Source organism: Tasmannia lanceolata, unplaced genomic scaffold (genome assembly GCF_043159265.1).
Source record: "Tasmannia lanceolata isolate RefF3 unplaced genomic scaffold, GAP_Taslan_0.1 ptg000044l, whole genome shotgun sequence".
Lineage (NCBI taxonomy): Eukaryota > Viridiplantae > Streptophyta > Magnoliopsida > Canellales > Winteraceae > Tasmannia > Tasmannia lanceolata.
In genome coordinates this window covers 16,622,202-16,639,679 of record NW_027518721.1, presented here as the reverse complement: position 1 = coordinate 16,639,679, position 17,478 = coordinate 16,622,202, and the positions used below count along the sequence as shown (strand labels likewise).

Genomic DNA, 17,478 nt, shown 5'->3' with positions numbered 1-17,478 from the left:
ATTTTGATCAATAACACACACTGGTGGCCCCTGTTACTATGGTCCTTGCCATTAATATTTCTTTGTTGAAGGATTCAAGCTATCTGAGCTGTGGTCACATGCAGATGGTTTTGAAGTTACATATTATTATCTGCAAGTATGGTTAGTTTCAGAAATGATATTCAAAGAGTTTCTTAATGAAAGCCTCACTGCCTTGTTTGCAATTAAGATTAAATTAATCTTATTTTTAAATAAGAACCCAATTTTGTTGGTATTCAAAGAGTACTATTTTTGGCCGTCAATCATAGTCGTTTCTGCTTGTTTCTTCAGCTTGGAATGAGAAGAATTTGTAAAGTTGGGAAGAATTTTCTGTAATGACTGCAGCAGGATATTCTTCAAAGATATTGCATTGAGATGGTGTGTAAAGTTTCAAAACCATCCCTCTGCTTCTCTTTTATAAGACCACACTCGTAAAAACATCACTCACTAACACTGGAAGTCAAGAAACCTGTTGAAACTGTCAAATAAAAATAACATTCTCAAACAGACTTAAAAGCAGTACGTCTACATTAAAAGTAAGCATAGATATTAAAAGCAGTACCCACTTCCTATCATTCAAATCAGATCTTACACGCAAATGTGAGACCTTCCTTAACAAGGTCCACATTATCAACTGGAGGTTGAACCTTGGCAACTTTGGCTATAGCCTTGTTCTCATCACCACTTCCGCCCTCCAAGAAGGCTCCAATCACCTTCCCATCTTTGATCCAGTATGATCCGAACTTGGGTTTCGGCGAGGCTGGATCATTGTTGCCAAATAGGACAGTCTCTCCAACATTGTCTCCATAAAACTGCCATGATAGATCAAAGGAGCGGGAGTAGAAGAATGGGAGGTAGTCATACTCTTCGATCGATTTGCCTCCAGTTGCCATGATGGCCTGTAAAATTGAACAAAATTAGTGTTCTTTTACTCAACTTGGCGTGATAAACATGAAAGCATGGATAAAGATGTTAATGCGTAAGGGAATTGGTTTGACTCTTTAGAGATTCGGATGTGAATATCATTCAATCGTTCTCGGGACCAGTTGAGTATTGTGGATCCAATGAAACGGAAACTTGAGCCCTCATATACGAATTCAGATGGTTTGTGAAGCCTTCGTCTGGCCCTCTTATTGTTGAAGGAGATTCAGCAAATGCATTTTGTTGTAAGCGGGTGGCAATTTGAATGAGGTATATTTGTGACATCTTGTCCCCACTCTTGTATTGTGGCATCTCGATTAATAAAATGTTACTTTTTCAACAAAAAAAAAAACTTATTTTGGTAGGTAAGCTGGGATTGAACCTCCGACCTGCCGGCTGAAGAACAAAGCCTTGACCATTGAGTAGAAGGCTCAATCCGCAAAAAATAAAAAAGGAAAGAAAGAAACAAAAATGCAGGCATGGCAAAAAAGTATACCTTGACAGCTTGTTCAGCTGATTTTCTGGAGTGATCAACATGCTCCACTCTCCTCAATTCATTGTACATCTTCAAAGGAAAGGTGGCCACATCCCCCACTGCATACACGGTAGGGATACTTGTTTTGAAGAATCCATCAGTCTGCATTCATATTATCCCGCCATAAAGGGGTTTAGTAAAACTCTGTTGAAGCAGTTATTTTAAACGTATAGCCAGGTAATCAAGTAAGTTTTGGAAGAAATAACATGGAAATATTATCAAGAGAATGATTAGATGAAAAGTCAGCATTAGATCTATGCTATTGATCAATTTGTCTCCCAAACAAAGGACATATATGTACCATTAAAAAAAACGCAGGACATACATGTGTATTTGAAACCATTGATCTTATAGAACATCATGAGTGATCCAAATGGTCTTGATCCCAATGAACATCCCATGCATATCATAAACTACAAAATTCAATGTTTTATCTAGCTAATCATTACAACAGAAAAAAAAGAGCATGGGATGAGGTGTCCCTGCTGAAATGCCAAACTACACAGAAATAACTTTTTCAGCAAGACAGATTTGAAATCAGCCATCAAACTGATGCCATGAATCTCCTACTGTGCACGTGCAAAGTCGCCCCATTTCCTAAAAATCAAGACTGCTACAACGGGACTATCATCTATTACTAACTGATCTATTTCTACGCCTTTTTTTTCAAAAAATGTCCTCCATCTTATTTGCATATCATTGTTTGTGTTGGAATGACAGATTAAGTCTATCAGACAAATCTAAAATTTTCTATAATTGTCCCTGCCAATCTCCACGGACCCAATGATTCATTTTATGCGCGTGAGGGAACATACGTGGAGTCCCCTTCAATCATTTCGTTCACATGTAAAGATGATACAAAAGTCCAAAATTCCAAATAGTAAAGTTTTCGCCTATGCTTTTTTTGAATCGCATTCACTTGCGGGGCCAGAAGAAAGCCTTCAGCACAACACCAGAAGAATCAATAATCACACCAAGTGTTTAATTCCGAAGAAAATCCTAGTTGACTCGGCGCGGGCACAGCCAAGAACGTGCTTGATGCAGCTATGTACTCGGTTGACAGGGTCATAATTCGGGAGAGTGAAAGGAGTTTTTAGACTTCGTAGGGCAAACTGCGGAATGAGGATGTGGTGCAACACGCAACGCGACGAAGGTAAAAGGGAGTTAATGCGGTTGCGGGGGAGTTTTAAAACTATTTTTGCCACCCAAACTGGCCCGTACCAGTTTGCCTTCATAGCATGTTTGGTAGGCAGGAAACTGGTGGAAACTGGTGGAAAGGAAAACCTTTTCCAACTTTTCACCACACTCCTTTGTTTGGTAGCATAAATAAAGGCTTTGCAAGATGGATGGACCTTTCCATCTGGAAAGGAAAACACTCATCTTAAAACCTCGGATATGGCTTTTTTCTAGCTGGAAAGAAATGTTAGGCAACATACGGATATGAGGGTCCCTTGGACTTCTTAACTATTGGGCCCTCCATCTTAGCTTCAGTTGTAGATCATCGATTAATATGAATTTGGTGATCATTATTTGTTTGCCATTAGGCGCTTTATGTAAGTCCCACTAGTATATAACTCATAACTATATGGTCCTTATTGGATTTTTCATTTTTGTTGTCGTTCTATCAATATGCATAGATCACTGATTAGTATATGTGTGGGGTCAATTATGTTTTGACCATTATAGCTACAACCCAAAAACCGACTGTGATCTAACGCGATTTTTGTTTGGCTTTTGTCAACCTTGGGTTTGTTTATGGTTGAAATTTCTCAACCTAGTCAAAAAACCAAGTTGAGACCGAGTCTGTAAAATTTTGAATCCTTTCAGTGCAAGCATTTAAATTCTTTGTACTTGTGTCATTGTCCCAATAAAACTTTGTTAGTGCAGCAATCAATAAAGTAATAAGTTATGGATATTGCATTATGATTTATGACTCCATAGTCCATTCAGCTCAATTTTTCTATCTTTGCACAGATTAACTAACTCAACTTGATCTTTCAACCCAAAATTCAACTCGATTTTCAACCCGAATAAGTAAATTAGGTTGGTTAGGTTTGGAAATGTCGGGTTGAAATATGAGCTGGGCTGGGTTCGGGTTGAAAGCAACTCGACTAAACATGATTAGGGGTCCCTACTTTAGCTGCAGCATTTTGTCTATAATTCATGTGAATCCAGGTATTAGAAAACATTCTTCAGTTATTTGTTCATTGAAAATAAGTACTTGTTATAATATGCTAGACAATTTCAAGAGAAATACTAAACTAGAGTAAGTTATGCTAAATTAAGAATTTGATATTTTCAGTGTTAAATCCTGTTTTTTTTTAATATCAACGACAAACTTCTGTATGTCACATATAAACTAAATTAAGAATCTGATTAAATGTTTCTTTTCTTCTTTTTTCTTATATTTGTGAAGTTTCGGTGGGAAAAAAGTAGTGCCCAAAAGGGCAGTTATCACAGATCACCTAAGTAAAGTGACTAGTATGGTCCAGATTTTCAAGGGAATAGAAAAGTAACTTACCTTAATTCCGCCTTTCTCCTCTTCAACTTGGCCCTTAAATAGTGTTGTTAGTGGTCGACCCCCGACACCAACAACAACGATGTCAGCATCCAGCACTCTCCCATCCTTTAGCTTTACTGTCTTTACCTGAAAATTTTCAATGTTGTGAGAACTTGAATCTTGACTAGAAACGAGGGTCCATATCTGAGTGGAATTGAAACTTGATTAAGCACTTGATCGAGTTTTAAAAGCTTTTGTGTAGCCTAATTTTTAGAGATTTTTCAAGCCTTTTCTTCAAGGAGTTTTTCGATTACTCAGATCATGTTTTTTTACGCATTCAGAAATAAATAGTTACCCCTTTTTACCCAAACCAAGTCTAGATGGAGTTTAGCTTCTTTTTCTTTTTTTGAATGGTAATGATATATTAATCAGAAAGCAAAAAGGCCATAAGCTGAAGACTGAGATGGTCAATACAAAACTAAGTCAAACAAATGTAAGAACAGCTGAAAGTCGAACATCAGGGGTGGGGGATCCAAAAGCTCCAAGGGTTGTCTATCTTTACTCTTGTTTTTTTGGTGAAATAGTGCAACCTTAATTAAAAAGGAGGGGCTGTAAGGGTTGTCTATCTCTATCATATTTGATGGACTTTAGCTTTTAAATGCCACTTACATGAAATGCTGCAACAGTAGTTTAAACATTACAATTATCTCTATCATATTTGATGGAGTTTAGCTTTTAAATGCCACTTGCATGAAATGCTGAAACAGTAGTTTAAACATTAAAATTTAGCAGCTTACCTCTCCATTTGCTTTTGAATCGAATCCAACTGCCACTGTCCCCTTTATGATTTCAATGCCTTTCTTTTTATAGTAACCTTCGTAGAAAGCAGCTATTTCTGAACTAAAAAGCCGAGGCACTGCACGAGAAAAGAGTGAAGTCAGAAATTCAAGTGCTTTTTTCATGAATGGCATCCCAAAGAAACTAATGATTATTGTGAGGTTTTCACTAAAAGGAGAAAGCATGGAATTTCTGACGAGGCAGGTAAGAGGCATGGAAATTCCAAGTAATTTTTCTTTCAGGTTTCTAACTTTCATGTGGGATTGTAGCATGTGTTGAAAATGAAATAAATAGCGCTGTACATCAATAATCTAGACAGTGAGCACATTTCAAGAATAGATAATGTGCATACAGCAGCAATTTGGGAGGTGCAAATTTCAGATAAAATGGAATAATAACTCGAGCGTGGTCAAGAATTTTCATTCTAAGACGTACATATAAATATCTTCTATGGAAATCTTAAAATTCTTCAGATTTAGGTCCCCAAGTATGGGTTTAAAGTGGATGCTAACTGTCGGTAAAAAAAGGTTTGTTCTATTAAAATTCATTCCAGTACAAAAATCAAAGGGAAGCAAGCATTAGCTAGAAATCCAAGAAAATGCTGGATTTTAACTGAAACGTACTGCACCACGGTTCAGGGTACACCATAGAAACATCGAAGTTGTTGATTTTCATCACTGCCCCAAGTTCAAGACCAATGTATCCTCCTCCAACAATCACAGCCTTTCCATTTTTCTTTGCCTTTATCGCTTCAATTAGCTTATCGGCATCATCAATTTCTCTCAAATAAAAGATGTTTTTGGCATCTGCTCCTTGAACACCAAAATCAGTCAACCTAATAACCTGCAAAACACTTGGTAAATTAATGAATACATGACTGTGGAAGGTTTCTACAAAATGCAGGAACTGTCAATAAGTCCAGTGTCACGCTTCAAACATGGATGTTTTGGCAACAGTCTACATGCTATATAAATTTTTTTTTGATCATTTTGCAGGTAACTTGCTACATTCTTCCACTGTACCATAATACTGCAATATTATGATAGCAGATAAGAGATAAGGGAACTCTGGCTTCACTTTTAAGATTATAGCACAAGAAAACAGATAAAAAAACAAAAAAAATTACATTGTTGTTTAATGTTTTCATTGTTATATACATACTGCAGAACCAGTTGCAATGATCAATATGTCGTATTTGAAGGTTGCTCCAGCTGCACTGGTGAGTGTCTTGGAAGCAAGATCCGCCTTTACTATTTCGGTGCTAAGAATCAGCTCAATGCCTGCAGCCACAAGTCAGAACATTAGGCAAACCATATGCTGTGCAAATGCTAGAACTAATCCCATGTCCTAAGGATTACAAGTAGAATTTGAAATTGACATGGTGAGCAAACAAGTACCTTTTCCAGTATACCATTCAGGAAGTAGTCGCTCGCCACCGCTCCCAACACAGACATGAAACCCTGGGAGTCTTGCAGCCCCTGAAAGTGGATACTAACAGTAAGGAGAAATCGCTTAAGGAAAAAAAGATACATGAAAACAAAAAATACTAGTCAGGGTTCCATTGTAGAACATCATCAAGGTTTAGTGGCTGTTTTGGCATGCGTCCAGAAAATGACCAACATGCCCCTGAAATGAATTTTCAGAATGTGTGTCGAAGCCACAACTAGACTGTGATTTTATTTTTTTTGGCCATAGAACCATGGCAATAGTGGAATTCTATTAGAAAACGAAACAAAAGGTGTCTGCACTGATGGAACAACAAATTGGAAGAAAAGGTGTGGCAAATTCATTACAGAAATAAAACCAAAAAAAAACCTACATTGGAGCATTTTCACATTGGTAGTATGCAATATAAAGAACAGTAAAATTTTCTAGGATGGGCAAAAAAGAAGATCATTTTGAATTGATGAAACAGTATTCGATATTGAGATATAAAGCAACAATGTAAACCACATTCAAGACAATAAATAAATGTTGAAAGAAAATGCAGAAACTTATACTTTTATCGAGCACACATAAAAATATATCTAATCAACCAAAATTTAAAGTTTTTAATATCTTTTAAGGAACCTCTTCCATTTGATTGATAGAAGGTACACTAATAATTCATAGTAGAAATTCATTTGCATTAATATACGTGATTAACAAAGGTATCTGTAAAAGCCTGCACCCTGCATGCTGTCAAAACCGATCCAATGTTGTTGAATGCAGATTGAAAGTATGAGGATGGGTCTGAAAAATGTTCATTCAGTGTGTTCTATTGGGTGGTTGGGCATCCTCAACAATGTGTTGGGCTAACCAGAACCAATAACTGGTGGAGGATGTCCGAGTCCCTCGTTCGGAAGGTTTGGGGGTGTTCCAGGGTTAACTAGGTAGGTCAACAGTGAAATAAAATGTAGTGGCGGCTAGCCTGGATAATTGGAGTATGCAATACTGCAATCTGTAGATTGTTCATTCAGTGATTTCTTAGGGAATGAGTTGGTTTGTATTTTCCCTTCTCTGAGGTAAAGAAAGTTTAGACTTATGCAAAGAAACAAAAGCCCTGAAACTTATAGAAACAGTTACAGCTATTTTGTAAAATTCGACATCACCAGAAAGAGTTGCATTGCCAAAACAAGAGCAAAAGACATAAGCATAAATTGTATTACTTACCTTCAGGGAAAAGGTAAGCCTTGCTAAGTGCCGGGCGCTCATAAGGAGCCACCTGAAGAAAAAACACATATCAGTTGGTATGGACTAAGCTTTTAATGTAAAAGAGAGATGCAAAATATTTTCCCCAGCAACTGTAAAACTACAGCTGTCTTTGTTACTATCAGTTGAAATGATGATAAACCATGCCATCAAATATAAAGCATAAAATACAATGACGTTTTTACCTTAGAAAATGAAAAAAAAAATCAGAAATTTTTTAAACTCTTGCCTGAAATATTTTTCCAATTAAATTCCTGTAAAAAGCCAACAGAAATGAAAAAATTTATGTAATCAACATTTGTATTAGACTACAAACTTTTTACCATTTAGAACTGAATGGATTAAATTCTATTTGATCACCTAAATTAGTCGTAACACAAATTACAAAGATACTAACAAGTTTGATTAAAAAATCATTGCATGAACTCCAAAGAGAGCTTTCCCTTGAATCCCTTGGGAAAGCAATTGATCACAGAGGCACAAATTTATTCATTTAGGATTGCAAGGATTTGTTTAAGCCATGTTATTCCAGTCATTGCTGCTGCTAAAGCGCTATATTTTCAGTACCATTTTCACCTATCTAAAATATTTTGTCTTGTGGCTCTTGCCCAATTCATAATGTAAGTTCTTAACAGAACTGTAGAACTCGGATATACATTTCCAATCATTTGGATCTACAGCCTAATCAGCATTACCATTCCTGTCCATAACCCCCCATGAAGATTTCATCATTGACTACTCCACCTATCTAAGATTTTCTCATAAAAGAATTTCCATGAAAAAGAATTCCAGGGTCTAGCTGGGTTGAAATTGTCTTAGACAAGAGAGAAAATTTTCACTTTGGAAAAAAATCCATGGAAAATGAACTAATCAAACATTGAAAAACTCATTTCCAGGGAATTTCCCTGCATCGAAATGTTTGGTGCTTGATCCATGCATGAGCCATTAGTCTAATATGTGAAAATCAAGTTGTGCAAGTGTAAGACATTGAAGTAACCCAACAAATACCAATACAGAGTATCTTCAAGACACTCTCCTTAACCGGCATTACGCTCTCTAATGAATTCTAAAGAAAATTCTATTTGGCACATGCATAATGAAGTCACTCTTATAATTGGGCATGTGTAATCATCATTGGTTTCATCTACATCAACCCTAAAAGTACTTTAGTGAACCTAAGTCGCATTTTTGAAACATCACTATAAGTTCTTTTGTTCTTTCAAACACCCTCCTTATGAAGTCAAACATGAGATTATCTTATGACTAAATTGACGAATATTTTAAATATTTATGTCTCTACAATGGAAGCAATATATAGATGATAGAACCTGGCTTTAAGACTTACTTGAAACCATAAACAGCCGTCTTTAATTTGCACAAGTGCTCATCTTTATACCTGAACAGCTGATCCATGTAGATCTTTCCCCTTAGTTTCTCATGCAGAAAGGCAGTTTTGACACTTCTTCACACCAGTTCATTCATTTCATGCTTATCAATGAGATTATAGTTCCTATTTCCTACTGTAGCCATCTTGACAAACTGGCTGTTATAATCACACCATGTCTTTGGTTTAAACATTTTGCTATCAGTCTCACGGTCTCACCTGATATATTTTAACACTATCATTGGCTTTGTAACCAACCTTAGGTAATTTTGACAAACTTTGTTCTTCCCTCCAGGTTCGATGCACAGTCCCAGATTGCATTTTGTGAAAAACAACTTTTCTTTTATCTCTTCTTTATTCCAATCATTGTCAGATTGTTCTTCTTTCACGAGTTCTAAACTCTGGATTTTCATTTACTTCGCTTTAGATAAATTGAAGTTATAAGGAATGGCTTAGATGATGAGAGGACTTTCATTTTTAGGCATTTGGTTTTAAATTTTCCAAAGTGTCTCAAATGATTGTTCCTTTTGTTCCAATGTGAATAGCATAAGCTCAAGTTCCCTACCAACAAGACACGTCACTGATCTCTTCCGTACACTAATGGGAGCATCAGAGGGCATTTGGTGTTATATATCTAGCAGCAACCACTAGAATTCATCCTTAATGTTTATGGTTTACTTCATAATGTCGACATTTTCAACAAGGCACTCAATTGTGCAAATACATTCACCACCACTGATGTTGCTCTCATCAGGTAGTTTTGTTATAAACTTAAAAACGAGAAACATGAAATTCATATTCCTTAATGTCAATCTACAGAAGCCCTTGTGACAATCACTACAACCCCCAGTGAAGTATTCAGACACTTTCTGGATGACTACTTTCTGGATGGCTTCTTTCTGTGATGAGTTATTTCTGTGTGATTCATGAACATCTATATAACATATGGAAGCAAAAGAGAAGAGCTAGGGATGCAACTTGGGTCGGGTCGGGCTGAAATTTTGCTAAAAACTGAATAGGAATCAACCCGATACTATTTTAAGGTAAAAACTCAAATCGAGTTCCCAAAACTCGACCCAAGTTGAACTCTGATGACGAAAATTTAGAGCTTTTTAGAAAAGAATGGGACACACCATTCAGTGAGAAATTCAATAATCACTTGATGCCTTTGTACACAAGGTTGTTGGAGTGTCACTGTTGACACAAGACATCTATTGAAGCGGCATCCAGTAGGTCCAATTGGCCATTTAAAGTAATCTCATCCCATAAGCCAGTCAGTCACCTAAAATAAACTCATTTAAAAATTTACAAGTAAATTTCAAACATTCGCATCTTCTATATAATGATTAATATAGATATACTATATAGAGAATCACAAATTACCCATATAATAGTAAAATTGGATATAAATAAGTGCATCTACAACCCATAAGCCGTTTAAAACTGTAATCTAGAACAGAGTTAAATAAGTTGAAAAGTACTCTATCACCCACAGAAGTTAAGCCAGATTACGAAATCACCAACAAATAAACCAGTAGTTACCAATACTTTTGGAACAGCTAGAAATACTTTTGGAACAGCTAGAAAGGCAGATGAGGAAACAAGAACATACCGCCTCTTTGGATATGATTGCCAGCTCTCCTGACTTAACACCTTGTTTAGCAAACTCCCTAGCAGCATACCCCTAATAAAATAAAATAAAATAAAGGGGTTAAAACTTTCAAGCGAAAGAGTGAATAAATATATTTCAACAAAGTAAGTTGAGTTTTGTTACAAAATTATATCTAAAAATCAACGATGAATGCTTAGAAATCTCTTGCTTGAAATCAAGAGATAAATTGTGAAAATTATGCAAAACGTTTCGATATCCTTAACCCTAGTGATGCAGATGGAAACTGCCAAGAACGTGAGGCGTGGAAGAAGTTTCCTATTTTTAATTATTATTTTCATCAATTTTATTTGTAGCCACCATTTTAGGCAACAAATCGAATCCGTTTGGCATGATTTTGGTATTTTTAGAAATGTTTTTCAATTACCTATCTACTGAGCCCAAGATCACACGATTTTATTGTGATTTGAGCAAGTTATGGGCATTTTAGGTAAGTTTTAGTCAAGATTTTAGATTCTAGTTATGTTATTTTAGGCAGACTTTTTTGAATTATTGAATGGAAATTTGCCTTTAGGCTTTTGAGTTCTTTGAGAACTTTTCTGTGAATTTTCTTTCGCTTGATCTCTTAATGTTCTACTAAGGATCTAAGCACGTATTGATCATTGTTTCCTTCATTACTTCATTGTTTGTTTGAGTTTTGGAATAAATTTGCGTCTTTTCTTGTGGTTTTTGCTGTAATCCATCCTAGGATTGCATCACCTAGCTTCCTACCATAAAATAGAATTTAAAACTAAATCTAGATCTATATAAACAACAAAACCGAATCTGATCAACATCTCAAACTAAATTTCGTACAAATTCAAATCCACACAAAATCCACAAAGGATAAAAAAAAACTCAAAAGTAAAAACTCGAATTTCTATCCGATCATCGATAATCAGTAATAATCAAAACAACTCAAAAAAAGTAGAAATTGATAAAATAAAAAAAAATAAAAAAAAAAGAGGAATCATGTAATAGAGAAGATCGGATCTGAACTTACAGCTGAAACACCACCACCAACGATCACGTACTTGAAATGCTTTTCCGCCATGGATGGATTTTCGAAGCTTCTTCAAGAAAAAATCAACCCAGAAAGATGAGAAATTTGAGGGTTTGTTTTTTTTTTTCTCTTTAAAGTAGTTATGTGAATAGTCAAATTTATAGGTAGTGGGCTGCCCGGGATTGGCTGACCGTGGATGCTCGGGCAGGTAGAATTCAGTGAGGTTCGTCCACGTGGCAAATATTGGACCGTCAATCGCTGCTGACGTTGGATTTGCCACGACTGTGTTTTTAGTAGCTGATTTAGAATTAGAAGCAGTGCTAGTATGATTTTTAGCCAAAGAGATGGTGTTTTGATCGTGACCGTTGATCTTGTGTGGGACCAACTATATAGATTGGCTATGTCTGGCAACCATTAACATTTTTTTGGTAATGCCTATTTTTTGGGGTAAAATTTTATTTAAGGTAAGATTTTCCCACTACAAAACCTTGGAAATCTTCTTGTGATATATAGTTTGAGAGATGATAGTTTCACCCCCTCTGCAGTACTCATTCGCCCCCCTTATAATGTGAACAGTGGGCAACATTAACGCTTTTTTACGAGGCGAATGCGTGCTGCAGAGGGAGTGAAAATATCATCGCCCTATAGTTTTTACCTTAAAAGGGTGTTATCAAAGGGTAGATTGATTCTTTTACAACGGAAAAGATTTTTTTTCAGAAAAAAAAAAATTCAGGGTTGCCAAACATGATTGAAGAAATTTATAATGAGCTAATTGGATCTAGGGTAAAAAATATATGTAAAAATATTCTATAGGAAAAAGTTCTTTTGGTAGGTAAGCTAGGATTGAACCTATGATCACAAAGTCGATAATAAAAGTCGAGATTTTTGGGTGAAATTCCTTAAATTTCAGATGAAATTTCGACTGGAATTTACTAATTTAGTAACATTTCGGGTGTACCCGATTTCGGTCATTTCGGATTTCGGTCGAAATTTAAAACCATGTTTACAACCCCCCATGCTCTACTCACCAGTCACCACCCCTCAAATCCCCCTTTCTGTCAGGCCTCTTTCCTCCTCTCACACAAGGTAAAAAAATATTCCATGAATATCTTTTTCATGGTTGCCAAACATGCCCCTTTACATATCCTTGTATTTCCATGATTGTCAAGCTGATGTTGGCAATGACGTCAGTACAGAAAAGAGAGTGAGAAGACACCACTCAGTCAAATGTTCTTGTTTTCACGCTCGTCACTCCATTCAAAAGCTGACAAATGAAAACCTTTTCATTTTTCATGTCAACCTTTGAATATTTTGTGTTCATTTTTAGGAAACGACTCCCATATCCCTCTATTGCTTTGGTCCTGTTTGTTTTGGATTTTGAGAACCGATTGTGTGTCCAAAACTGATTATTGGACTCAAATTTAATGCAAATTTCGGTCCAATAATCGGTTGGTGATTCCACAATCGGTTGTCATAATCTAAAACAAACACGGCCTTAAGAGAGAAAATTCAATAGACAGATGAGTCTTAGATAGTAACCCGCTCTCATCCTGTTCCAGTCCTACAGAAAGCATATTGCCTGAAAAAAAAAAAAAAAAAAATCAATGATATATTTGTGAAGCTTAGAGGGCAGCAGTTTGAAAAGAAAAAGACTTCTAAGGAATAAAAAAACAAAAGAATATAATGTCATATGTAAGACATTGACAGGATAAGGAGGAATCACAAAAGAGAAGATGCTGAATGATCATGCATGTTGGCTACACTAAATTGCTCGACTCACCTGCTCATTATACAATGACAAAATCAATTGCAAGAACAAATAAGAACAGAGAATGCTCTATATTACTAATACCATACGTACCTTTACTACAATCAGTTGGTGGCAACATTCTAATGAACCGTTGCTTTCTCCACAAGCCACGGACGTACTCGGAATGTTCGAAAATCCACAAATAATTCAGATTTGTGAGCACAGAAAAGAATTGGGTTCGATACTTTGACATGGATATGCATCACTGTCATGACAACAATCATGGTGCCTTGCAAAAATTTCAAAGTAGAGGATATGACAGACTGTATTACATATAAGATACTCTTGAATTGTACGAGGATTTAGATATCACATATTACAGTATATCTCATTGTGACCTGGTGGTCCATTGTGATAATACATTGTGACCTGGTGGTCACGGGTTCGAGTCACGGAAACAGCCTCTCTGCAAAGCAGGGGTAAGGCTGCGGACATCTAGCCCTCCCCAGAACCCGCAATGGTGGGAGCCTCGTGCACTGGGCTGCCCTTTTTATATTACAGTATTTCTCATATACTACCTACAAAATAAGTATATCTCACATACTCTGGATAGTACATTACAAGTGCTAACATAGGTATCTGGAGTAATACATATTTGACATGTGATGCAAGAGCTTCCCCATAAGCGAAGAAAGGTCTCCCATATACCAAATACATAAATTATCAGAAGGAAAGATTTAAGACTTTGGAAGAGTCGCATTCAAGATCTTTACATTCTGGTTACCAAAAGAATGCAAGATTTAAGACTTTGGAACAGTCACATTCAAGATCTTTACATCCTGGTATGGCTTGTCTGTCTTGTCTGTCTTCACCTTCTCTATGGCCTGCCCAATACAAATAGGATTCACAAATTAGCTGTTAAGAACAAGAAATGTGGTGCTAGTCAGGGACTCAGGGTTACACGATCTTCCTACCTGTACCACATCCATTCCCTTTACAACTCTACCAAAGACCGTGTGCTTATTGTCTAGCCATGGCGTGGCAACAGTGGTAATAAAAAACTGTGACCCATTGCTGTTGGCTCCCGCATTTGCCATTGACAGAGTGAAGGGTCTATCATGCCTTAAGCTGCAGGAAAAATATGAATCTGCTTATGTACCAGCTGTAAGTATAGCCACAGTAACTGCAATCAACTAATCATAGATTTGGAATTTAATAAAATGGTAGAAAATTCGAGAATTAGTATGAAGCGAAAGGGTGTGACATGGTCCAAGAAATTAAACAAATAACTTAACTATCTCCCAGCGTTTTCAAAGGCGTACGCCTCAAGGCATGACCCAAGGTGAGGCGCAGCTAAAACGCATCAATGTGCAAGGGGAAAGGCATGACCCAACAAAGGCGCATGTGTTTTGGGGTGAGAAGCAAAAAGGCGTGCGCCATTTAACTTAAGGCATGTGCCTCAGATGAAAGGCGTAATCCTTTCAGGCACTCCATCACGTGGTGACGATTTTGCCACCCGAGCCTCAATTTTTTTTTAATTTTTTAATTGGATTTTTCAATTTTCTTTAAACTTAAACCCTCATTGGTGTTTAAATGGATGGGAGGGATGGGGGGGTCTTATAATATCTATTTCATATTTTAAAATCATCTACTTGATTGTTTTAAGGAGTTTTTAGGTTTCAGGGAGTTTTTTTCCAGTATAAATGTTTCATGCATACACGGAAACTATGCTATATTTACCTTACGAAAATGCCCCTATTATACGCATCGAGGGCGCTGCCCCCTGGCAGCCATCATAGACGTGTGTCCTTTGGGTCCATATTGTAATTGTAGAGGGCCATAGGAGTATACATGGGATAGAATTCGATGCATACATAAAACAAATGCTTTTTAAAAAATATTGAAGTAATTTATTTGGTATTTTTTTCTATTTTTATGTTTGTAATTTTTTTATTTAAAGGTAACAGCTTTATATAAAATGGACCAAATTACATTCAGAACGGGACAACATGTCCCCGACAAAAACCAAAAGACCTTGCTGCAGATCCCTACATCTGCCAGGAGATGTAAACTCTCAAAAAACAGAGTCTACACCTTAACAATCCCACAGAAGCTCCAACTCAGAACAAACTACTGTTATCTCCACTTTTACCGAACGATGACATCAATTTATGTTTGTACTTAAAATTTCAAATTGTTTCATGAGGTATAGTTTATTTGGTATTTTCTATTTTTTTGCTTTATTTTTAAACTTTTTTATTGAAAAATACAGAAATTTCGTCAGGCCTAAAGCCTCGCACCTCAGGAGGAAATACGCCTTATCACTAATTTCTCCAATTCAAATAGAAACTCATGAAAAGATATACTTTTTAGTATATACTGGCAAGTGTCAACTAACAGGTAAGGAAACAAAAGTCACAGTGTCTTTTAGGAGAAGAGCTTTATTTGGAGAGAATACACAATACAGTTTTAGCTTCCGTTTTTTCTTTAGTAGAGCATACTGATTAACTTGTAAATAAGTGGATTGGCAATTTACCTTTTGTGGAACTCGTCTTCAAACTCCCTTCCCCAAATGGACTGCCCACCCGTGCCATCTCCCAAAGGATCTCCTGTCTGTATCATGAACCCTTTAATGACACGATGGAAAATGAGGTTGTCATAATAACCATTTCTGCAGTGTGTTGTGAAGTTCTCCACAGTTTTTGGGCACTCTTCAGGGTACAGTTTCATGTGCATATCCCCTAGTGTTGTGTTCAAGATCTGATAAAAAAAATAAAGAAGAAGCCCGTTACACACAATCTCTGAAGAAAGCATATGCGTCAAGGTTGATGTGTGTGTTCATCTTGTACATCCAGACAGCCAAAAACTAATGTAGCACAAAACCAATATGTTAGTAAGTCAACTCCACGCATAAATCCAATGATAGTAATACCAATAACCCATTAAAAGAATAAAATATGATATGAATTTACCACATTGTCAGGAAGAGAAGTCGTGACAGATTTTCCAATATCTGAGACAGACAAAAGTTCTTCGGGAGGAGGCTTCTCGTTGAAGACATCCCTTCCCTTAGTTGCATCTTCGGGCTCCTCTGGTTCTCTCCGGCTGTTTACACCACAGCACGAAAGTCAAAATTTGGAATCAGCTAGCAAGGTCATTCAATACTTGGAAAATAGAAGTGTTTAGCAAGTTAGGGCTTGAGCCCATATCTTAGATGGAAGAGTTTTTTTTTTCCCAAAAACCACTTGGTTGTGGTCACAAGCCAATTTAAATAACAACAAAAAAAACATTAAGAAATTTTATATCAAAAAGTTTACAACAGGAATGATTTCAAAATTTCCATTCACGTCCACAATTCCAAGGATTTCCAACGTTCATCATTTACGATTTAAATATTCTAAACCACAGTTAATCACAATAAATTACATCTTGTGGAAAATCTTCAGTACCTGAACAAATAAATCCGATGCTTCTTGAAAGCACAACATAAAAGTGTAGGATCTGTCAAAGGCTCTTTGCTTTCATTAACATTTGCTCCAGCAACAGGAATTTTCCTTATCTTTTTACTGTTTCTGTCACCTTGGTACAGAGCAATTCTCAAGAATCTATCATTGTTCTCCACCTTCCCAAGAATTCGGGCAACTTTGTTTGTATGCAGATTTACAATCTGTTGGCAAAAGATGATTCAGAAACCTCAACTGATGTATGAAACGAGGCGGAATAGGAATCCAGGCAGACATGATGCATATAACTGAGAACATTGTTAAGAGAAACGTGAATAAAGATAAGGCAATCTTGTTGTAGAGATCTCAAGCACATCCGATATAGATCATTTGCTAGAATTGCTAACACATTTTTATTGGCAACTGCCAATTAGTTCAATGCTTAAACTTCTATTCATAAAAATTTTCCACTTCAACATTTATTTGTATAGTTCTAGTGACACTTTTGAGCCAGTCTTACATAAATGAAAAAATGGCATAACGGTGAAATTAGAGCTTTTTGTTTTTCTTCTTACTCCGGTACAGTCAGCTAGTTGGCATCTTACAAGAAAAGGAAAATATAAGTCATGAGCATTGAACTTGCTTACAAGAATAAATTGCATTACATGAGCTCAAAAAATTAAGAGAAAATCAGAAAAGGGCGTAATAACTAATAACACATGCTTTGAAAAATCTATAAATAGTTTGT

The 17,478-nt window shown here is 36.4% G+C and overlaps 2 protein-coding genes across 3 annotated transcripts in view; both read right to left on the bottom strand.

The window, feature by feature from the left end:
* Window positions 1-478: 478 nt before the first annotated feature.
* On the bottom strand, window positions 479-11,695 carry LOC143863931 (monodehydroascorbate reductase-like). Its single transcript, XM_077374728.1, has 10 exons — window positions 11,538-11,695; window positions 10,499-10,570; window positions 7,464-7,515; window positions 6,209-6,289; window positions 5,973-6,091; window positions 5,435-5,654; window positions 4,772-4,890; window positions 3,996-4,121; window positions 1,436-1,576; window positions 479-917 (listed from the first exon to the last, which is right to left on the bottom strand). The coding sequence occupies exons 1-10, from the start codon at window positions 11,586-11,588 to the stop codon at window positions 600-602; spliced, it is 1,299 nt and encodes a 432-aa protein (XP_077230843.1). The 5' UTR covers window positions 11,589-11,695; the 3' UTR covers window positions 479-599.
* A 1,882-nt stretch (window positions 11,696-13,577) lies between these two features.
* CYP71 (cyclophilin71) overlaps window positions 13,578-17,478 on the bottom strand; it is a 32,664-nt gene continuing 28,763 nt past the window's right edge. For both annotated transcript variants that reach the window (XM_077374170.1, XM_077374171.1), the window contains 5 exons: window positions 16,737-16,954; window positions 16,260-16,392; window positions 15,824-16,047; window positions 14,262-14,415; window positions 13,578-14,171 (listed from right to left, as the gene is read on the bottom strand). In XM_077374170.1, coding sequence (XP_077230285.1) covers window positions 14,088-14,171; window positions 14,262-14,415; window positions 15,824-16,047; window positions 16,260-16,392; window positions 16,737-16,954 — 813 coding nt within the window. In that variant the 3' untranslated portion in view covers window positions 13,578-14,087. The remainder of the gene's footprint in view (window positions 14,172-14,261; window positions 14,416-15,823; window positions 16,048-16,259; window positions 16,393-16,736; window positions 16,955-17,478) is intronic.